This window comes from Triticum aestivum, chromosome 2D, assembly GCF_018294505.1.
Source record: "Triticum aestivum cultivar Chinese Spring chromosome 2D, IWGSC CS RefSeq v2.1, whole genome shotgun sequence".
NCBI classification, from domain to species: Eukaryota; Viridiplantae; Streptophyta; class Magnoliopsida; order Poales; family Poaceae; genus Triticum; species Triticum aestivum.
This window is the reverse complement of record NC_057799.1, coordinates 270,254,843-270,279,125: the sequence shown is the minus strand read 5'-3', so window position 1 is coordinate 270,279,125 and position 24,283 is coordinate 270,254,843. Positions and strand designations below refer to the sequence as shown.

General features: G+C 44.5%; 1 protein-coding gene across 1 annotated transcript; it reads left to right on the top strand.

Moving 5' to 3' along the window:
• LOC123052745 (DNA (cytosine-5)-methyltransferase 1B) lies at window positions 1-10,855 on the top strand. Its single transcript, XM_044476074.1, has 14 exons — window positions 1-72; window positions 840-958; window positions 1,916-1,962; window positions 4,955-6,413; window positions 6,572-8,054; window positions 8,205-8,369; window positions 8,448-8,643; window positions 8,732-8,843; window positions 8,927-9,074; window positions 9,167-9,364; window positions 9,453-9,731; window positions 9,812-9,973; window positions 10,081-10,299; window positions 10,413-10,855. Exons 3-14 carry the CDS (start codon window positions 1,929-1,931, stop codon window positions 10,551-10,553), a joined length of 4,596 nt encoding a protein of 1,531 aa, XP_044332009.1. The 5' UTR covers window positions 1-72; window positions 840-958; window positions 1,916-1,928; the 3' UTR covers window positions 10,554-10,855.
• Window positions 10,856-24,283: the final 13,428 nt, after the last annotated feature.

Genomic DNA, 24,283 nt, shown 5'->3' with positions numbered 1-24,283 from the left:
CGCCTCTCGGATCCGCTCCTTCGGGCTCGTTCCCCCGTCGCCTCCGCCGCCGGCGGCGAGGAGGCCGCATAGGTAACCCTGGGGCTTCGTTTTTTCTTCATTCTCGGTCCTGTTTTTACCGTGCCTGCGGATTGATTAGTTCGGGGTGGTGTTTAGGGGCGTGCGTGCTCCGATAGTCGCTGGGCTCCGTGCTGTTTGACCGACGATTCGTTTGCGCTGCTGCTCTGGCTCCGCATCCAGGCGGGGTTGATGGATTCCTTCGGTTCGTTGTGGATTTATCAGTGACGGTTTTCTAGTGGAAACATTTTTGCCTTGCCTGATGTTCTAGTTCTGCATTCCGCTGGGTATTTCTTTGATTTCTCTACCATCTATTGGAGGTGATTCCGGAAAGATTGTCGGTGTGTTGCCGCAACGGAGAGCAGAGGTAACGGAATGGCGACCGTTCCCTCTGTAACCGCTGTATTTCCTCCCGTGTATCATACTCATCTCTTCGGATGTGCGTCGTGGGGGCTTAGCTTGCTGGTGTGTGGTGCAGAAGTAGCTCCATCTGTGATTGTTCGCTGTGCTTAGATCCGGGGAGCCCTGTGCGTCTGCCTATCCATATAGTTAGTTTGTTCGATGTGTTCTGTGTAGGGGTTAGGAGACTATTTTCAGAAATCCGTTGGTCTGCTTGAGCAGTGGTCGCTCATGACTTGATTATTGCAGTTCCTGCCAAAAAAACCCACCGTTTTCTTCAATAGTTCTGCGCTTCCCCCAAATTGGTTAACTTCTGTTTAAGTAGACATTCCCCCACCGGTGTTGAAGTTTCTGATGTTTTTTTTTATTTTGCTGCATTGCAGGAGTACTTGCATACTTAGTGGATCTGTGCTTGGTGGCATTGACATTCACCGCAAATCTTCTGTAGCCTTAATCTGCCTTGACTGCCTGCAGCTGGTGATTTTGTTCTTGAATATCCTAGGTATTTGTCACTAATTCCATGCCTATTTGAATGAATGAATTAACTAGAAGGCTTCAGCTCCGTTCATTTTGTTCACTCCTGTGACAAACAGCTGTTAATCAAGCTCTGATGTGTCCTATGACCGGTGATGCCATTTTAGGAACAGTTCATTACCTTACTGTTGAATTAGTTAATTTGCTTACTTGTAGTTGTTAATAAGGTCTTGTAATGGAATATAGACTTGCTTTTAGCATGTCTTCTGAAGTTTCTTGCTATCTTTGTGGAGAGGAGCTATATATCTATATGGATTAGCACACAGTCTTCAAGGGGCACCTGGTGCTGCTAGCCTTGCTTTTGCTTTATTTGGTGGCTTGGTGCAACCATCTGTGCTGGTAGTTTTGGTGCACCTTTCTTCGTTTGCCTATTCTTAGCTTATTACTTGGGGAGCTTTTGAGAATTGCCATGCTGAGTGCTACTTCCCCAGTTGCTTACTCACGGTTACACTGGTTTCATTCTAGTTTTAGAATTTGCCAATGTTTTCATGTTTGTGAACCAATTATAGAGTGATGTAATAATGAGATGTTAGTGCCATGATTGTTTACTTTTGTTTTGGAAGACATGGGTTTAATGATGGCTATGTTGTTTCCTACCCCCTATTGTTGCTAGAGGTTGATGTCTACTCATAGATTATCATTCCTGAAGGCAAATTCAAGTTTGTTGTATAAATCAGTTAAAGGAACTGGATACAGGTTCAACAGATTGTTGATGTGTATGTTTCTTATTCATTACCTTTTGCTTCTGCTTCCAATTTGGAATTGATCTTCTACATGTTGCGGGGTTGGCTCTATAGCATGTCTAGTGATTTTGACGAAGTGTGTTGCTCTGTTAATCTTTTCATGTAATTAAGTTTGGATTGGAAGTAAGTACTGTATTTTCTTGCTAATTGTTGATTGGGCTGACTAATTCTGAATTTTACAGGGATATATCAAATATGGTGAAAAGTCCACGTTCTCCAGTTACCACAGGTATTGTTCTTAATTACTTCTATTGTTACTTGTTTTGCATGACTACAGTAGTCACCTTCCAATCTATAGCATGGTTATATCTGTTTCCAGGAATGTGTAATATGATATACTCAATGCTATCAGGGTATTTTCTGTGCGCATCTGCTCTGAGAATGTGAATTTCAGATGTTGTCTGACTTGTTTTATGTTCAATGTGTTACATGTTGGTATATTCTACTAGGCACCGCAAAGAAAGTTATGACATTTCTTTAGAAACTAATGCTTTACCCTTTTAAAACAAGTATTCTGCTTTGCGTTTGTATATAACAGTGCAAAGGAGCAAATTATATGCTGACATAGACATGGCATACGTGCTAATGTTTCTGTGATGCTCACTAGCTAGACATGGCATAAGCAAAGTTGGTTTCTAACCAGTATTGACTTTTGTATTAGATTTGTATAAAATATTGATCTGTATCCTTATTGAGTGTCTGGGCAGTCTTCTAGTTTGTCTAATGTGTCTTATATGGAGCTTTGACTTAAACTGGATAGACATCAAGAGGGAGATTGCAAACCACCTACCCATTGCTATCACTGCTCTCCATTGCTGACTCCACTTCCTATGTTATCACTGAAATGAAGACAGACATCGTGGTACATGCACATGTCTGCCCTTTATTGTTAAAGTTGAATGGCCGGGGAGGAAGATGATGTAGATAGATTGTTTGGTTGTTATTGAGATGATGGAAATTGTGGAGCTGTGGTGTTGAGAGGGTGAGGCGCATTATGCCATGAACTGCGTGTGGTGGCTAGGTGCCAATGCTTTCCTTTTCTTCTTTTTCTGTGCCCTCCCAGGTTTGGTTGATCTATTTGCATATTAGTTATCTAGTATGTGCTGCAACTTGCTTTAACTAGGTGTTTTGATAGCAATCACAATGCTAATGCATACATGTGAAGATGAGTGTGTATTTTAGGATTGTAGGATGACGGGTGGAATAGGCTCCTGTCCATGTTTAGTATGCAAAATAGATAATGACCTAAATCTCTGGGAAGAAAAGTTGTCTAGTTTGGCATCCACATGTTGATTTTCTTCCCATTGCTCACCTGCGTGTGCATGATACTGATCGAGGCCCTTAGGTTGTACTGATATTTACATGGCATTAGTCCAGTTGGTTATGAGATGCCATTTTTTGATGAATGTTGAGTTGTTGACAATGCAGCTTCACACATCACACATAAAACAAGAAAACCATTTTTTAAACATAATTTTTAATACTAACATCCATGCAACATTTTGTATAAATCATCAATATTTTAATGACACACACATACTGTTTGCAGCATAAAATCCTTTATACTCATGATTTACTTGGAGTGGTATGGACACTTGGAGCATGGATTTGTTTGACTCATATATCACAGTACTACAAAAATGTGATTGTGTTTTTCTGCAAGAAAATATGATTGTGTTTGACTCGTATATCCAGTCGTAGTCTGTTAAATGTGCTTTTACTTTTATCAACCTAGTGCCTTGACTGAAACTAAATTCAAGATATAAATGAGGTCACTTATCTTGTGTCCATGCTAGTGTTCCTTGGAAGAGAAAAACAGTTGTGAAAGTAATGCCTGGTTCTGTACAGTTGCCCTTCTAGTGAGAATTTATTTTTAGATGAACTTAATTTGAACCCCCAAGTACATGAATAAGGGTCAGGGGATCAATGTATGTATGTAGGTGCACACTTATATCGTGTGCATGCATGTAGGTGCACACTTAAATCCTGTGTATGGAGATCCATTTAACCTCAACAAGCCTTCATGCATGAAGATCCACTTCTGTGCACTTCTTATATATGTTGCTGGATTGAAGACTGCTTTTAATGCTATAGATCATCAGCATATTTCTAATTCCCCTTTTTGTTAATTGCCTATATGCATATGGCTTATGCTTCATGGTGTTTGATTGTTTTTTCTTTCATGGTGTTTGATTGTTTTTTATTAATCAATTTAATGATCTAATTCTGAAGTTTCATCAAGAACGGGTCTTGTGGCTATTTAAGTTCCCTGAAAAGGTTAAGTGTCATGGTCTTTGTCTTCAAGATGAGCCTCTGATATCACCTAGTGACTCGTGTATTCAGATAAAAGAGCTACAAGTTGCAACTGCAATTTTCACTGCAGGGTTTACACCAGGAAAACACAAAATTAACCATACAATATAAATATAGATATAAATGAGGCTTTTTTTGTGCCATCTGATCTCGGTGTCTGGACATCGCTGATATCTACAATTTTGCCTCTGTGTGTGTCTTGCCATAGATCTTGTTGGAGCTTTGTCTGTGACTTGATTTTCAAGTTAATGATAGCTGGCAGCAACTGTCTGTAACTTATAGAGTGAACATCTGTTCTATTTTTTCATACCAATTGGCAGTTGGCACCCCTAGCACTTTCCTTTTTGTTAGGAAGGAGATCCATCTATATAATATTACAACAACAACAACAACAACAACAACAACAACAAAGCCTTTAGTCCCAAACAAGTTGGGGTAGGCTAGAGGTGAAACCCATAAGATCTCGCGACCAACTCATGGCTCTGGCACATGGATAACAAGCTTCCACGCACCCCTGTCCATAGCTAGTTCTTTGGTGATACTCCAAGCCTTCAGGTCTCTCTTAATGGATCCCTCCCAAGAGAAATACACAAAAGGCTTGAATGCCATTTCATGAAAAAGAATATCAAAGAGGTTTCTGCATGCCTCATTGAGGCTAAGAATCATCTCTTAACACCTGTCTTCTTGTGTCTGCTGAGTGCTGGCATCGTTGCCAGTCAAGCTTGTGGAAGGCAGCCAGCCAAGTCTAGGCTGGCCAGCTCTCATGCCTACCAATTATGGACCCAATCCCATTGCTGTAACACCTGAGTGCTGTGTCATTGTATTATTGATGCCTTTTCACTGTTCAGCATTTAGTTTCTTTCTTTTGTTCCTGATTTGGTTATTTTATCTGAATGATGGCCTTTCAGGAACAAAAAGGTGCAGAGCAAAGCCACAAAAGAAGGGTGAAGAATTCACTGCACAAGGAAAATTGGTGGATGGGCCTCAGAATGCAACAAATGGTGTTGAAAAGGGTGCTGGTTCTGCTACTCACAAGAGGCCAAGGAGGGCAGCAGCCTGTTCTGATTTTAAGGAGAAATCTGTACGTTTATCAGAAAAAACTTCTGTTGTCAAGATCAAGAAAAATCGAATGGAAGAGGAAGAAATAGATGCAATCAACCTGACAAAATTAGGGCCAGAAGATTCGCCGCCTTGCCGGAAGTTGATTGATTTCATCTTGCATGATGCAGATGGGAATCTGCAGCCATTTGAAATGTCTGAAATAGATGATTTTTTCATAACAGCTCTCATCATGCCTATGGATGATGATCTAGAAAAAGAGCGTGAAAGAGGTGTACGCTGTGAAGGATTTGGGCGTATTGAGGACTGGGCAATATCTGGTTATGATGAAGGTACTGCAGTAGTCTGGCTCTCAACAGAACTTGCTGATTATGAATGTGTGAAACCAGCAAGCAACTACAAGTCTTACTACAACCACTTCTATGAGAAGGCACAGGTATGTGTTGAAGTCTACAGGAAGCTCATGAGATCAGTAGGTGGGAATCCTAACATGAGTTTGGAAGAATTGCTTGCTAGTGTTGTTCGCTCTGTTAATGCTATCCAAGGTTACACTGGAACAATGAGCAAAGAATTCATGATTGCCACTGGCGAGTTTGTATACAACCAGCTCATTGGTTTGGATCAGACGGCAGGCAATGATGATGAGAAGCTTGTTACATTGCCAGTTCTTCTTGCTCTAAGAGATGAGTGCAAATCTCGAGCAGAATTTACCAAGATGCCACTTAGCATTTCAAATGGGAGCCTGAAGATCAAGGATATTGAGTGTAAAGAGGTAGCTGAGGACGATGATGAGAAATTAGCAAGATTATTGCATGAAGAAGAAGAATGGAAGATGATGAAGAAACAGAGGGGTAACCGTGGGGTCCCTTCCCAGAAAAATGTCTACATCAAAATTAGTGAAGCTGAGATTGCAAATGACTACCCTCTGCCTGCATACTATAAACCATCTAGCCAGGAAATGGATGAATACATATTTGATAGTGAGGATGGCATGTTCTCTGGTGATGTGCCAGTAAGAATCCTCAATAACTGGGCTCTATACAATGCGGATTCTAGGCTTATTTCTCTGGAATTAATCCCTATGAAGTCAGGCGCAGAAAATGATATAGTTGTCTTTGGATCTGGTTTTATGACAGAGGATGATGGCAGTTGCTGTTCCACAGCTGAGTCTGCAAAGTTGTCTTCTTCATCAAGTAAAGCTGATAACCAGGATGTAGGAGTTCCAATATATTTGAGCCCAATCAAGGAATGGGTTATAGAATTTGGTGGCTCGATGGTTTGCATAACCATTCGAACTGATGTGGCTTGGTGAGTACCCCAGTCAGTTTTTATTGCTATTTTATTGTGTAATCTTCATGCCACTGCCTGTTCAGTATTCTTTTCACTGAATCCTCTCATTCCTTTGGCCCAGTCTTTATTTGTTTCTGGCAGCACTCCATTAGAACTTACATCGCATGTATTTTCAGGTACAAGCTACGGCAGCCAATAAAGCAATATGCTCCTTGGTGTGAACCTGTACTGAAAACAGCAAGGCTTGCTGTTAGCATCATCACCCTGCTAAAAGAGCAAAGCCGTGCTTCAAAGCTTTCTTTTGTTGATGTCATCAAGAAAGTGGCAGAGTTTGACAAAGAGAATCCTGCTTTTATATCGTCCAATATTGTACTGGTTGAGAGGTACATTGTGGTACATGGACAGATCATACTTCAGCAGTTTGCAGATTTCCCTGATGAGACAATTCGACGTAGTGCTTTTGCCACTGGCCTGTTGACGAAGATGGAGCAGAGAAGGCATACAAAGTTGTTCATGAAGAAAAAGGCTCAAGTAACAAGAGGAGAGAATCTGAACCCAATTGCAACAATGGGAACATCATCAAAAAGAAAAGCAATGCGTGCAACCACAACAAGATTGATCAACAGAATATGGAGTGATTACTATGCACACCATTTCCCTGAAGATTTGAAGGAGGGAGATGGAAACGAAGCAAAAGAAGTTGATGATGAACAAGAAGAAAATGAAGATGAGGATGCTGAGGAAGAGGTACAGATTGAAGAAGACAAGGTTGCAAAGACTCCACCATCAACACGGTCTCGAAAATTGGTATCGCAAACTAGCAAAGAAATGAGATGGAAGGGTGAGTCAGCTGGGAAAACAACTTCTGGAGAAGCTTTATACAAATGTGCGTATGCACGGGAACTCAGAATAGATGTTGGAGGGGCAGTCACACTGGAAGATGATTCTGGAGAAATAGTCATATGCTTTGTTGAGTACATGTTTCAGAAATCTGATGGTGCAAAAATGGTTCATGGAAGGATTCTGCAAAAAGGCTCAGAAACTGTTCTTGGCAATGCTGCAAATGAAAGGGACATTTTCTTAACTAATGACTGTTTGGAGTTTGAACTAAAGGACATCAAAGAATTGGTGTCTGTCAATCTCCAATCAATGCCTTGGGGTCACAAGTATAGAAAAGAGAATTCTGAAGCTGAGAAGATTGGGTGGGCCAAAGCGGAAGAGAGGAAAAAGAAGGGTCTGCCCATGGAATATTTATGTAGAAGCCTGTACTGGCCTGAGAAGGGTGCCTTCTTCTCTCTACCTTGTGATAAACTGGGTCTTGGTAATGGTGTCTGTGGCTCTTGTGAGCACAGAGAACCGGACTGTGATGAATTAAGAATACTTACCAAGACCAGCTTCATTTACAGAAAGGTAACCTATAGTGTCCATGACTTCTTATACATTAGGCCTGAGTTTTTCTCCCAAGAGGAGGATCGTGGCACCTACAAGGCAGGAAGAAACATTGGCCTGAAGCCCTATGCAGTTTGCCATCTTCTGGATCTCTGTGGACCTGCTGGTTCTAAAAAAGTTGACCCTGCATCAACAAAAGTCAGTGTTCGAAGATTTTATAGACCAGATGACATTTCAACTGCTAAAGCTTATACATCTGATATCAGAGAGGTTATACTCTTCTTCCTCTGTATATTTGTTTTATGTCTGATATCTGTAATACCATCATTAGTTCCATGCTTCATAACATGCCAAAGTTTTGTGATCATTCTCCTTAAATAGTCTTCAATACATATTGTAACTTTTTTTTACTTGATTCAGGTATACTATAGTGAAGATATAATTAATGTGCCGGTGGATATGGTAGAGGGAAAATGTGAGGTCAGAAAGAAGATAGATATCTCAAATTCAGACCTTCCAGTAATGATTGAACATGTATTCTTCTGTGAACATTTCTATGATCGTGCCACTGGAGCTCTCAAGCAGGTTAGTTGGCTAATATAACATTTTGATTTAGAACTGCTAGTTTTGGTATTTAACTGAATGTATGTTCTGCCTTGACAGTTGCCTTCAAATGTAAAGCTCATGTCTGTGGCTCGCAAGGCAACTGGTGCTTTGAAGAAGAACAAGGGAAAGCAGATCTGTGAAGATAATGAAGTTGATTCAGGCAAATGGATGGAGGTGCCCAAAGAGAGCCGTATTGCAACTCTTGACATTTTTGCTGGCTGTGGAGGTTTATCAGAAGGGTTGCAGCAAGCTGGTATGCACTTCCTTCAGTGGTATGGTTTAGCATGAACATGTTGGCCTTCTGACTGATATTTTTTTATTATCATTGTTAAATTCTGCAGGTGTGTCATTTACAAAATGGGCAATTGAATATGAGGAACCAGCTGGTGAAGCATTTAGGCAAAATCATCCGGAAGCTGCTGTGTTTGTGGATAACTGCAATGTGATTTTAAAGTAGGTGAAATTGTTTAATTTATGCGCTGTGTTGCATTTATTTATTTGTGTAGCTCAATCAGGATTGCTTCGTGATGATGCAGGGCAATCATGGACAAGTGTGGGGATTCTGATGACTGTGTCTCAACTTCTGAAGCTGCTGAACAAGCAGCTAAACTTGCTGAAGAGAATATTAAAAACCTTCCTGTCCCTGGTGAAGTAGAATTCATAAATGGCGGTCCTCCCTGTCAGGTACATTATATTGCTATAAGCACTGGTAAGCAGTTTGTTGTTCAAAATGTTAACCCATTATTGACCTATGTATACCCTTTTTCCGTTACCAGGGCTTTTCTGGCATGAACAGATTCAACCAAAGCCCATGGAGTAAAGTTCAGTGTGAGATGATTTTAGCATTCCTCTCTTTTGCGGAGTATTTTCGTCCCAGATTCTTTCTTTTAGAAAATGTCAGGAATTTTGTTTCGTTCAACAAAGGGCAGACCTTCCGACTGGCAGTTGCATCTCTTTTGGAAATGGGATACCAGGTGCTAATTCTTACCATTGTCTACTTAAACTACCTAGTTAGCACTTCTTTGAATCTGTATACTGAGAAGTTGTATACCTGTTGTTTAGGTTCGTTTTGGAATCTTAGAAGCAGGTACTTTTGGTGTTGCTCAGTCCAGGAAAAGGGCATTCATTTGGGCTGCTGCTCCTGGAGAGATTCTTCCTGATTGGCCAGAACCGATGCACGTGTTTGCTAGCCCTGAACTGAAAATAACACTGCCTGATGGCAAATACTATGCAGCTGCCAAAAGCACTGCTGGTGGGGCACCTTTCCGTGCAATAACTGTTAGAGATACAATTGGGGATTTGCCAAAAGTGGAAAATGGTGCAAGTAAACTCATACTTGAGGTAATATTCCAAGGCCATTCAGTTTTTCTTTTGTTTCTGCTCTGGATTCCCATATTTAGTGAATTCCTCTCTTAATGCAGTATGGAGGTGAGCCTACCTCTTGGTTTCAGAAGAAGATCAGAGGTAGCACTATTGCATTGAACGATCACATATCTAAGGAGATGAATGAATTAAATCTCATAAGATGCAAACATATTCCCAAACGACCTGGCTGTGACTGGCATGACTTGCCAGATGAGAAGGTAAATGAGACTGTCCTACTCTGTAGCTGCATTCACTGTTTCTGTTGATCTATAGTATATCCTTTTTGGTGTTTGTGATATGTTAATCCCCGAACATACATGTGCAGGTGAAGCTATCTTCTGGTCAAATGGTGGACCTGATACCTTGGTGCTTGCCTAACACCGCTAAAAGGCACAATCAGTGGAAGGGTCTGTATGGGAGGTTAGATTGGGAGGGCAATTTCCCCACGTCTGTGACTGATCCTCAGCCGATGGGCAAGGTTGGCATGTGCTTCCACCCTGACCAGGATAGGATTATCACGGTCCGTGAATGTGCGCGATCTCAGGTAAGCTTAAGCTGCTCTACATCCATCCCCATCTGATAACAAATAGTCAAACGTGTTAAATATTGTTGTAAGGCCTGGTAGATAATCTGATTTGAACCTATCAACGTCTGCAGGGCTTTCCTGACAGCTACCAGTTTTCGGGCACCATTCAGAGCAAGCACAGGCAGATTGGCAACGCTGTGCCACCCCCTCTTGCCTTTGCGCTTGGGAGGAAGCTGAAGGAAGCCGTCGATGCGAAGCGCCAGCAGGCCTGACACCGTCCGTAGAACTCCCAAGGGACAGAAGCACCAGCATTCAAGTTTCTTCTTTATTGTGCGTGGCTGGTATGAACTGTCTCGAACCAGCATTCAAGCCACATACTGATGTGACGATGTGAACTATCATGCATGAACTTGTGATTTTATTGGTCTCTTGTATATTCTTAGTTTATTGTTGATTGACGCCCAAATTCAGAGTTGTGATTGTATCCAAACATTGCACGAGCGTACATCAACTAGTGGCTGCTGCATGTGCTGTCACATGTTCTGGAGCTAAGATATAACAACGTTTCCTCGTACTCGATGTTTTGGGTTTGAAGTCTTTTGTGTGTATGTTCAAGCCAACCTAATTCTTCCGAGTGAAGACTTTGAAATCTTCCTCCCAAGGAGCTATTTAGTTTGGTTTCAAAGATTCAATTCTTCGTTGCTGGGTTCGTTATGGGTTGGATGACTTGTTCCAAGTCAGTTCAGTGGCGTTGATTTTGAAACCTAATTGTTAGAGCATCTCCAATAGGCCCTATTTTAGGGCGCTTGGGCAAGACCCCAATCCAACTTTTTTTGCAAAACTTCTTTCGGGTGCCCTAAAATGAGGTGTAAGTGCTACAAATATACAACACCTGGGACACTGTTGTCGCAAAGTTGCGTGACTCCCTTGTGAGCTAATTTTTTATAAATAACACATTTTTTTATTAATTTGCACAAATATCACGCTAATATTTTTATTTTTGAAAATAATACCCAAGCAGCCAGCAGCAGGCCGACTAAGCCTAGTCAGCCAGCAGCAGGCCGACTAGGCCTTATCAGCCAACTACAAGCCGACAGGTGGCCACGTGCGGGCTGATTATTGGTTGGGCCACGTCGCAACAGGGCTGGGTCACGGGCGCCCCAGTCAGCCAGCTACGACCGATCGGTCAGCTGCTGGCCGACAGGGAGCGGCCCCGCAGCACGTGCCCTCTTCCTCCTTTCTCCTTCTCCTTTCTCTTTCTCCCACAGCGCTCATCTCACTTTGTTCTTCCTTCCTCCTCTCTTACATGAAATAGCTCCAATTAATACACCAAAATGACCCGGTTTTTTGTGGATTTGGCACCGTGAATGGGTTTTACATAGTTAGGGAGGCAAAAGAGACCTCGATCTACTGATGTCTGATGGGGTAGCTCATGGTGGTCGTGGTGAGCATTTTGTTGGAGCATTTTTTCAGCTCATTGGTGGAGGTTGTGGCGGCGGTGGAGGTGGAGGTGGTGGTGGTGAAGCTAGGGCAGTGTGGTGGAGGTGAAGCTCCGGTAGTTCGGTGGAGTTTCCGGCTCCGGTTTCGGTGATTGAAGGCCGCTGTCCATCGTTCGCACACACGCTTCAAGGGTATATTTGAACAAACATTTTATTTTTTGAAGTTGCGTGTAATTATTGTTATTTGCTCTGGTAGTAAACGTAAATATATTTAGGTGTGTTAGTAATTGGAGTTGCTTCGGTAGTAAACGTAAATATTTAGGTGGTCGTGGTGAGCATTTTATTTTCCGGTTCCGGTGTGCGATTATTGTTATTTGCTCCGGTAGTAAACGTAAATATATTTAGATGTCAACTAATTAGTTGTGTGCCAATTTGTAGTTGATCCGGTAATATTCCGTACTATATGTGGATGTCAAATATTTAGGTGTGTCAGTAATTGGAGTTGCTCCGGTAAAATCCGTAATATATGTAGATGTCATATATTTAAATCTATCAATATTTGTAGTTGCTCCGGCAAATATTCGTAATATATTTGTAGGTGTGTGAATTGTATTAGTTGCTCCGTTAATATTCCGTAATATATATACATGTCTAATCTGGCTAGCTAATATATATACATGTCTAATCTTTAGTAGTGGGGGTATTTTAAGTTGTTGCTTAATACTTGTCTTTCATTGTTGAAAAAAAAATTAGGTGAGCCGAGATGTCTGATGTAGTGAAGTTCATATTTTACTATGGTCCTGGTACTGTCCAAACAACTGAGATGGGAGCTGATCTGGGTGAATTTACTCACATAGAGGTGCCAATGAACGCACCTCAAACATGGTCTGTCGGTCAGTTGAAAGAATGGATTGCGGCAAGTTTAGGGCTTGATACTGAAACACACACCGTCGGTGTTCATGCATTATGGACACGGTCAAGTTCAATAATGTACTTTTATTTGAGGCCAATAGAGCGAGACTCCGACTGGGTGCGGTGGTTACAAGGTTGTGAACGCATGGGATGCAATCCTATTGCCTTAGGCCTTCCCATCGTGAAGGAAGTCACTGCACATGAAGGCGAGGGTGGTTACGATCCTGGGCAGAACAGTGGAGGGAGGCAGTTATCTATGTCAAATGCTGGAGATGATGGTTACGAAAAAGGACAGAGCAATCAGGTAGAAGGAGGAAATGCTGATGGTTACGAACCAGGGCAGAGTGGTCAGGTAGATGGAGGAAATGCCGATGGTGATTACAGTGGCGAGGTGGACGCTGACGAGGTAGATGGGCACATGCAGGACCAGATGGAAGAAGAAGACACCGATGTTGATAGGGGTCATGCGGATGATTCTGACGAGTCGGATGAAGAAGAAAATGTAGAGGAGGTCCCGAATCATGACTTCTCATCTGCAATGACCGTGAACGATGTACATGATTCTGCCTGGCAATATCACCAGAACAATATTGCGATGGGTGCTATGTATCCCAACAAGCAAGCCCTGAAGGATGCAATAATTAATTGGGCAATGTCCATGCAAAGGGTTTTCATAGCTCAGGTGTCAAGTTAGAAATACCTGACAATGGTATGCAAGAACGCAGATTGTCCCGCCAGGGTGCACAGCTTTCTCCCTAAGTATGGCACAAGTTGGGTGATCAACAACTTAGTTAATCACACTTGTCTTATTCCCTGCATCCCTCAAGATCATGCCAATCTTTCATCGACGCTTATTGCGCGGTTGTTTTATGATGAGATAGTGCAGGGCAAAGCTATGGAAGTGAAGGCAATCCAGACAAAAGTCTTCGCCAGGTTGAAGTACAGAATTTCTTATGGCAAGGCTTGGAGGGCTAAGCATGCGACGCTTGAGAGGAGATTTGGTTCTTATTTTGATGCATATGACTCTGTTGTCCAGCTCCTCCACACCCTGCAGCAGCGGAATCCAGGCACCTATATCGATATCCAAGACTTGTTCATGCCAGAGTTCCCAACTATGAGGGTGCTGCATCGTCTCTTCTTCTCTTTCGGTGTATGCATCGAAGCTTTCAGGCATTGCCGACTGGTGATATGTGTTGATGATACTTTTCTCACTAGCAAGTACAAGGGTCAGATCCTAACAGCCATAGGCCAAGACGGCCAAAATCAAGTTGTCCCACTCGCATTTACTTTTGTGGAGAGTGAGAACATTGAAAGTTGGACATGGTTCTTCAGGCAGTTGAAAATATCAGTTGTGAAGGAGAAGCCCAATGTGTGCATCCTTCATGACAGGCATGCAGGTATACTCAGTGCGATAAGGACACTGACAAACCGAGGCCCTGAGGAACAAGCTCCATGGCAGGACTTGCAAAGCCGTTGGTGCATGCGCCATCTGGGGGCTAATTTCTTCTCGCAGTTTAGAAATAAGAACCTGATGAACCTGTTCAAAAAACTCTGCAAGCAGAATCAGTTATGGAAGTACAATTTGATACGCGACAGACTTAATGTGTGCACGTAGAGACATGTTAGGGACAGGAAAGCTGCAAGAGATGCAGTGGTGAGGGCACATGTTGAAGCAGTAGCTGCACAGTTGGCAACAGGAACAACGACCGTGGAGGAGGAGCCTGTTGGTCTATGTGACCTGCCAGGCTTTGACCCACCTGGTACTAGGAGAAGGCTCGGCAGGTCGATTAAAACCTTCCAGCAATGGATAGAGCATGAGCCTCTGGAGAGGTGGTCTTTGCTACATGACACACATGGAGCAAGGTACGGAGTCATGACAACGAACCTCACGGAAACATACAACTTTGTCCTCAGAGGAAACCGGGCATTGCCACTTACAGCCATTGTTGAGGGTATTTTCTATGGAACCGTGAAGTATTTCAGAGATAGACGTCAAAAAGCAGAGCAACATATCTTGAACAACCCGAATACACGTTACTATGAAAGAGTCATGAAGTACGTGGACAACAAGATGCAAAAAGCTAGGTCACACACTATAGTCGCCATCGGTAATCAAGAAAGAAGGTTTGAGGCCCGCTTAGCCAACAACAAATTCGGATGTGCAAATGAGTTGAGGACGCATGAGGTGAAAATTGGTAATGAACCCTGGCCAACATGTGAGTGCACATGCAACAAACCGAAATTGCTTCACCTACCTTGCTCACATGTACTTGCTGCTTGCGGGCAGCTTGGAATGGATGCAATATCGTTTGTGTCTCCATTTTTCTGAAAGAATCTGTCCTGAATACCTGGACAGGTGAGCTGATGGGTTTTTGATCAATGGGTAACTTCAACAACGTCAACCCTGCTGAAAGGCGTTACATTCCAAACCCAGAGCATATGCGTACAAGTAGAGTCAGACGACAGTGTCAGCGCATCCGGAATGATATGGATGAATCTGAAGCAGGAGGTCCGACTAGGCAATGCATTCTATGCAATGAATTTGGCCATAGGACACTAATTGTCCCACTTTCGTCACTGCCAGTGGTACTGGGCATGGACGAGGCAACCGGGGACGAAGAGGAGGTAGAGGAAGTAGAGGAGTAAGAGGGAGAGGAAGAAGCTAAGCTAGCAGTAGTATGTTCTGAATTTGTATTAAGTGTGGCACTATGTTCTGAATTTGTATTAAGTGTGGCACTATGTTCTGAATTTGTATTAAGTGTGGCACCACGTTCTGAATTTGTATTAAGTGTGGCACTATGTTCTGAATTTGTATTAAGTGTGGCACTATGTTCTGAATTTGTATGAAGTGTGGCACTACGTTCTAAATTTGTATTAAGTGTGGCACTATGTTCTGAATTTGTATTAAGTGTGGCACTACGTTCTGAATTTGTATTAAGTGTGGCACTATGTTCTGAATTTTTTATGTGCAGGAATGTCGGGAATGTGGTTGCTGAATGGGGACATTGATAGGGGTCATCGTGCTGCGATATGGTATGAGCGCAAGCTTGAGCCTCTGGTCATTCACACTCCTAAGGAGAACTGGATGATACACCTAGGATGGGTTCAGCGGTACGTGCTTTATTAATTTGCACACTGAAATGCATATTAATGGGAGAAACTAACTGAAATGTTCTCTGATGAAGGTTGAAATGGGACGCCCTTTTACCTTTCGCGTGTCTGGTTGAGTCTACCCCGGGTGAGAAACGCCTCGCCATTGACTCCTCCTTGTTGGGCTGCTTAATGGACCGTTGGAGGCCAGAGACCTACACGTTTCACTTCCGATGGGGAGAGATGGCTCCTACTCTAGAGGATGTGTCACTTTTGCTCGGACTACCATGGCAGGTCATGCCATAGGACCATTGGACGCACCGGTTGGTTGGGAGCTAGGTCTTACACAACGTTTTCATGGTGTTTTTCCGGGAGCTCCGGATCCGGTATGCGAGCATCACGGACCTAAGTATGATTGGTTGCTCAATTTCTAGGTTAGTTCCCCTACCTCTTATCTTCAAGTTATTGTGCATATGGTTTTACGGAAAATACCTGTGGCTTACTAAAACTTTCTCTTTGCTTAATGCACCAGAAGTTCCGGGCGCCGTTGAGTGCGGAACAGATCACTTGGAGCCTGGAGGCTTACTTAATGTGGCTTTTCGGCAAGGTGATGTTCACACAGAACCATGTCACCACTATTAGCGCGCTCTACATCCCTATGGCACTCGAGATAGCGAGCGCTCAGACGGCGGATCAGGTCAGGCAGAGGAGTTTAGGTTCAGCGGTCTTAGCGGCTACATACCGAGGTATGTGCAACGGTTGCCAACTTACATCGAAAAAGCCAGACCTTCTTGGATGCCCTCTATTCGTACAGCCGTGGTCGTGGGAGACGTTCTCTATAGGGCGACCAGATGTACGTGTTAATCAGCCTATAAACACCATGTTTGATGCTGATGGCATCGACATGCCTACTTTCGGTCTGTGTTGGACACGTCACGAGGTATGTATCGTGTTATAGTTTAATGCAACTTTTATGTGCACAAGATATAGTTCAATGCTAGCGGGCTGCTAACTTTTGTTTTCTGCAGAGACGCTTTGCTAGTGATCGGACCAGGAAGGCATACACGACATTGAACGAGCAGTTCGATGCGTACACTGGGGTCATCTGGGAGCCCTACATGGAAGCAGCAATACATGCGAGATACCCTGGTGGTATGTCTGTGCTATGCACAAGGGACCGACATTACTGGATGACGAAATCGAAGATCATCTTCGATGTCTTCGTCGAGGAGATGGCACAACAGAGGGCTATGAGGAAATTTGGTCTTCTGCAGTTGGAGCTGCCTCCCCCTACAGAGAACTCGATGCCAGCACACATCCACAGGTATTAACCAGATTTTCAATGATGCATTATCTTTCATAGTACTCCATTCGAAGCATTAGGTAATTGTTAAACACACACCACAATTTTAGGACAAGGAAGGGCATGACCAGGACAACTGCTGAGTGGGTAGTTAGACTAGAGCCGTATGTTACAGAATGGGAGACAGCAAACACACATCTATGGCACGAGAATCACAATTTTGATCTCAATGAATTCAATCTGTATTTGCGGTGCTACATGACCGGAACACGGTTACGTATCGTTGAGCACTCTCACCCAGAGGAGATACCTGACCCTACTCCATCAGATATGTACCCAAGCTATGATACTTCGGGCTCTAGGCAGTACGCGGTAAGATATATTTTCTTTAAGTAATGTTGTCACATACTTTGACGTGCATACTTAATAATCGTCATGAAAATTTGCAGGCTACCTTGACACACGAACTCTACGACGACGTGACCACCTTTGGACGATCACTGTCGTCTGGACCTCTTCTTCATCACCGTCCTGTGCTACAGCCCTTCTTGGAACGAATGCAGGACAAGATACGGGCTGTCTACGAGGCTATCACGTGCACCCGGAGAAGCGACGTTGTTCAGCACCAGCAGCAGCAGCCGCGTCCCTCCGTGCACCGACATCAACCACGTCCACGTCTAGCACATCAGCCGACGACCAGGCCACCCCCTCCTGAACAACTTGGCAGTTCAACGTGGCAGCACCCACAACACTATGGTCCCATGTCGAGCTTCGTGTTTTCTCCACAGCCACAGTAGCACGGTCCCACAACACTATGATGTTGTAGTTCGGATAACAGAGTACCCAACAGTCTGAGATTCCTCCTTGTAACATTAGGGCACCCAACAGGTTGGGAAGGACGTTGCCTGTAGATCCACCTCCCCGCCAAGCCAGACGTCGTCACTGACACTTCTATCTATGAGTAGAGACATGACCATCTACTTTTGTATGAGACTTATGTCTATTCTATGTATGAGACAAATGACTATGTAGTTATGTATGAGACATATGCCTACTCTATTTTAGTACTCTGTTATCCGAACTACAACATCATATTTAGATAGAACATAATGCTCGTACAACAAGATAGTACAAACAACTAGATAGAAGTACATCTAAATTAAATGGTACGTACAACTTAACTTACAACATACAACATAAAAACTACATGAAGTCATCATCGTCATCCTCCATCGATGCAGAATCTTGCCCTTCGACGATGAAGAACTCTTGCTGTTCGACGATGAAGAACTCTTGCCCTTCAACGATGCAGAACTCTTGCCCTTCGACGATGCATAACTCTTGCCCTTTGACGATGAAGAAGTCTTGCCCTTTGACGATGCAGAACCCGGAAGCGGCGGCATGAAGATATCATCTTCATCCTCACTGTCGGCACTCCATAAATAAGTATGTTTTGCTCCGAAATTTAGATACCTCCCACACTTTAGGTATCTTCCATGCAACCTCAGAAGTTCTTTCCGTATCTCCTCAAAGGTCCTGGAAGGCCACCCGCACCGACTTAATGCGTGAGCCAGCTCATTCAGCAGGGTGTCACTACTGATGAGTTCTTCCCATGGAACTAATATGTTGTCAACCCTGAAATCAGCGGCTAAACGCAATAGACATTCGGACATACGACTGTGAAAACTACGATCAAAAGGATATCGGGACATCTTGGCGAGACTACGAGACTACGCTAGAATGCTTACCAACATTAGTGCCGAGGGGGTTTTATAGGTTGAGAACACAAATGAAGGAGGGAACTCGGTAGCGGGAACATATGGCGGGAGATACTGGCGGGAACTAGAGAGCGGGAAAATATGGCGGGAATTAGAGAGCGGGAAAATATGGCGGGAACGAGCAAAGCGGGAAAATATGGCGGGAACGAGCAAAGCGGGAAAATATGGCGGGAGGTTGACAACAGGAAAATTTGGCGGGAAATGGCGGCTGGTGATATAAGCGAGGACCGTACGTGAAAAAAATGGTGGCATGCACCAGTCGGCCTACGACTGGCCAATTAGAGCCTATCGGCCTACAGCGGGCTGATTAGTCCAGTCGGCCCACAGCTGGCCGACAGGACCTGGATTGGTGGCCGATAGGCCATTCGGCCAGCAGCGAGCCGACAGGGGATCAGTCGGCCAGCTGTGGGCTGACTAGGTCCAGTCGGCCAGCTGCGGGCCGACGGTGTATTATTTTTGAAAACTATTTATCGGGCGTAATATTTCTGCAAATTAATAAAAAATGTATTATTTAAAAAATTAGCCCCTTGTGATACCCAACCATAGTCATTTAGCATTGCAGTGCCTCTGCCTGCCCGTCGGCCATTGCGCGTCATGGTCGATGTTAAAACTAATTATGTAAGTAGGGAGGAAATCTCCCCTTGTCCGAACAGCCGTACGGTTGCTCCTGCAACCATCGCCTCTCTCCCGTCCGCCTGGAACCGACGCATCTCTCCAGGATCATCACGTCTCTCCAGGGGATATATATACTCCTGTAACCATTGTCAAAGGGATCGATCATTTTTTATTTGAAACACGTTATCAGCCAACGAGAGCGAGAAAGGCAACAGAGAAAGGAGAAGAGAGGGAGCACTCGCCGCCAGTGTGATGCCTGGCCTTGTTTCCTTCTTTCGCCGCCTGATCCGTGAGGATGGTCATCGCTACCGTCGTTGCTACCATGGCGTTGGTGGCCTCCGGCGCTTCTGTCGCAGGATGCAGGCCGTCCGTCGTTTTGGTCGTTGCGCCGCTGGCCGTTGTGGCCACCGCGCCACTGGCCGTGGCGCCCGTGGTGGTCACCGCATTGCCGGACGCGCCGCTCCTGGTGCTCGCCACATCCACAGACACGGCCTCGGTGCTGCTGCACGTGCGCCGTCAGTGAACAGGGGGCTTGACCCATGGCTTGTGGCTGGTCCGAGCGCCCCTATGGTGCACGGTGCCGCAGCCGCCCCCGGGTCTCCGCCTCCACCCCCTCCTCCATCGGAGGGTGGCTCCGGCCGTCGACGCTGACGCCGGATGCCGTGGCCGCTGGCCCGAGCCGCCGCATGCATGGCTATGCCCCGGTGCCGTTGCGCTACGTGGTGAATGAGGAGGCGCTCGCCTTCGTCTTCGCGCCAACTGGCGCCTCCAACGTCGTCCGTCTTGGGAGCCGGCATGGAGGGCACCAACGCCAACGCCCCACTTCAGCAGGAGACGGCAGGAGGCTCGAGTAGCCGCGCGTCACGGCGCTTCGGGCGTCTCTTCGGGCGCGCCGTCGCCACCATCGACCGCCGCCCAAGCTGCCACCCCGGTTCGTGGGTTCCGGCGAGCCTCGACCTCGCCAGCGCCGCGCCAGAGGGTGCTTGCCCGGACCCCGTCGTCATCGCGTCTTCTTCGGACGAGGAGGGCTCGTCGGTACTGCGCCGGTGACCACCGACGCCGTGAGGGGCTGCAGCGGCCACTCCAGTCGCCGGCGCCGTCATGCAGGGAAGGGGATCGAGCGGGTGATGCGGGCTTCGGGTCTCAGTCTCTCAGACCCTTATCCGTAATCGCCGCTTCCTCCCTCTCTCATATGCGGTGGGGCTGCAAGTGGGCTGGCCAAAGGCCATGGAGGCCCAGGCCTAGGCGCCTGCTGTGTCCTCCAGCCGCCTCCTTCTGGGCTGGATTCATTCATTTTCTCTCTCTGTATTTAGTTAAATGTTAGTACTAACTATTGTATTAGTGAGTTTTAGACTATGTTTAGTACTGTTTAGTACCTAGTTTGACTTCTACTTACATTCTAGTCCAGTTCTAGATTAAATCTAGGTTAGGATTTGTGTAATTATTAGTGTGTTTATATTATGTAATGGATTGAATATAAATAAAGTACCGGATTTCATTTGGGAAGAATACATGTTCCATGTGCTTACCACATATCCAGTTCTCTTGAACATGTTTTTGTGATTGAGATCATCTTCTCTCGCATATCAAACTTGCGAAATTTTGAATATTTCTCTCTCAATTTATTTGGAATCATAAGGTAATGAGTTGGGATCTACTGCTCATCTGCAGGTTATCCCCTCTTACTGTGAGGTCTACGTTTCGTCAAAAGACAAACGATTACCTCCAACGTGTATTCCTTATATTTAAATTGTAGCATGCACAAGGTAATAGCAATGCAGCCTATTACTGCGAGATCTAAGTAATCTCCAATGTGTTAAGTTCACACAATTGAGGTTGAGAATTTTTTCAAGTTTTCACTTGAGTATCAAAATTTTACATTCTTATTACACAACCATGATGGTTTTTAATTTACTGCCCGTAAATTAATTATCTCTGGTTCCCATGTAGGCAAAGATGTCTGCCAAAGAGTTTGAGGAGCTTGCTTCAATGGCCACAACTACCCTACATGGGCTATGGACATCAAGATCAGTCTTGCGTCTTGTGGGATTGCGCGTGCAATCCCGCCCCCTGAGACTCCTCTCCCGGCTGGAGCCACGCCGCTGACAGAACAATAGAACTATGCTGCTTTATTCATCATAAGGCACCATATTCATCCAGATCTCAAGTCTGAGTATTTACAGGAGGAATCTCCTAGTACTCTGTTTCTGGCCCTCAAAACGAGGTATGAACAGTAGAAGGCAGTAGTCCTGCCAGAAGCACTCCATGATTGGACTCATCTCCGTCTTCAGGATTTCAAGTCCATTGGTGAGTACAATCATGCTGTTCATAAGATATGTTCCAAACTGCGTTTTTGTGAGAAGGAACCTACTGAGGGGGAGAAGATAGAGAAAACTTTGTCTACTATGCTCCCTTCAGATAGGATCCTCCAACAACAATACCGTGCTTGTAACTACATTGTCTATTCCCAGCTTATTCACATGTTACTTCAGGCTGAAAAGCATGATGAGCTACTCGCTAAGAAAGGCTCTCAGTGCCCAGTTGGGGCACAACCTTTACCTGAAGTTCATCTGAATGTCGGGAATAGACAAAAGTTTGATGGTACCTTTCGGGGTAAACAATCCAATTTTGAGCACAAGCGAAAGCACAATGGGAACAGGAGATCCAGAAACCCAGGCAAGAGAAAAGGCACTTCAAAGCCCAGGTTTGATAAATCTAAGCTTTGCAACAAGTGTGGATGCTACACGCATTCTACTGAAAAGTGCACGATGCCCAAACATCTGGTTATGCTGTACCAACAATCTCAGGGACGCAAAGCACCTCAAGGGAAAAGGTTTGAAGGCAACTTCAACCTTCATCCGCATAGCGCAAAAGGAGCTGGTGGTTCGCACGATGTTCCTCCTAGACCGAGCAACACCATGATTCCTTATCCGCCTGAGGATCCTGCTGAAACGGAGAACATGGTGATTGAGTACACTGCAAACAACGTGTTTGGCGACTTCGACTAGTTCCTCAATCTCCTTAGTGATCTACTTATGTCCATTTGTGATGATTGTAATAAGAACATAAGTTTGTTGTTGTCTTTATATTGTATTATATTAGCACATTTGATATAATAAGATTGTATTCCATGTATTCACATGAGGTTTTCTTATTGAAAATTCTTTGTTTTATATAGTTTTCTACAGGGACAATCCGATGGAAGAGGAATTATGCCTTGTGGATAGTGGTACCACAAACTCCATACCGAGGGAGATGAAATGTTTCCAAACTCCGAAAAAGATGAATGGAGATACTCTAACTATCGCTGGATGTGATACAATGATTGTTGGTTCTGGACGTGCCATATTCACCCTCCCAAGTGGTACACAAGTGACAATTGAGGATGCTTTATTGTATCCCGATTCTTCACGTACCCTGATCAGTTATCGAGATATCGGTAAAAATGGTTTTCACACTGAAACCCATGAAGACAACAAAGATGAGTATCTACTCTTTACCAAAAATCACGGATATGGCATGAAGGTACATGAGAAAATTCCTTCTCTGTTGTCTGGTTTGTACTATACGTACATCAAACCCGTAGAACATGTTGCATACAAAGTAATTTTTTAGAATGTTAATGCATTCCAAACCTGGTATGATCGCCTAGGCCATCCTGGAATCGGGATGATGAGAAAAATTACTAGCAATTCCATTGGTCATAATTTGTGAGTCAAAATTTCCTCAATCTTCAGATTTTGTGTGCACATCTTGTGTCACGGGAAAGGTAATTTTGAGGCCCTCGCACCTCAATATACAAGCTGAACCACTTCAGTTCCCTGAACGTATTCAAGGAGACATTTGTGGTCCCATTCAACCATTATCTGGACCTTTCAGGTATTATATGGTTCTGATTGACGCATCTACACGATGGTCACACGCGTGTCTTCTATCCACACGGAACCATGCATTTGCCAAGATAACGAGGCAAGTCATTAAGTTGCAAGCCCATTATCCTGAAAGTCGAATTAAATCAATTCGAATGGACAATGCTACAGAATTCTCCTCACATGCTTTCAATGATTTGCATGGCTTTGGTGATTGAAGTTCAACACTCTGTTCCATATGTCCATACACAAAATGGTTTGGCTGAATCATTCATTAAGAGGATCAAACTCATTGCAAGACCTTTGTTGATGAATTGCAACTTGCCAACCTCTTGTTGGGGTCATGCTGTTTTACATGCTGCCGACTTGATATAATTGAGGCCAACTATCTTCCCCTCTGGAATTGGTACGTGGAAATCTTTCGAGCATTTCCCATCTGCGTAAGTTTGGATGTGCTGCATACATCCCGATCTCACCACACTACAAAAAAAGACACATCCGTGACATTTTGGGCCGAACGGATTTTTTTCCTGTCATACATATGACACTTCTATGACGATAATTGTGACAAAACCCGGTACCATCATAGATGTGGTGGGCTCCTACTTCTATGACAAAAAATCATGATAGAAAATGGGCTTTTCGTCCTGGGCGGGCCGGAGACGCAGCTGCTTGACATTCTTTGGGCCGTCCATGACGGAAAAAACCATGGTAGAAGCGAGGGGGAGGAAAATTTCGGGGAGTTCCCGGTTACGGTGGGAGGTCGGGGGCCGAGCGATGTGCGTTTCTCTCGTACACGTACGCGCGTGTGTGCGAGGCGTTGGCTCTAACTGAACCCGAGCGAGGCGTTGGGCTCTAACTGAACTCGAGCGATTGCACTGCAGGCTACGCGTTACTGAACCCGAGTGATCGATCGATGGCTGTTAACTGAACCCGATTGAGCGATTCCTTCGCTACTGCTGCTAACTGAAGCCGATCGATTGGATGAACAGTGAG

Bases quoted from the DNA above. Each gene is read 5' to 3' on its own strand.
- LOC123052745 (XM_044476074.1), top strand. From the start codon at position 1,929: ATGGTGAAAAGTCCACGTTCTCCAGTTACCACAG. The intron at 8,644-8,731 runs GTATGCACTTCC...TAAATTCTGCAG, and splicing joins AGAAGGGTTGCAGCAAGCTG to GTGTGTCATTTACAAAATGG. The intron at 9,075-9,166 runs GTACATTATATT...TTCCGTTACCAG, and splicing joins ATGGCGGTCCTCCCTGTCAG to GGCTTTTCTGGCATGAACAG.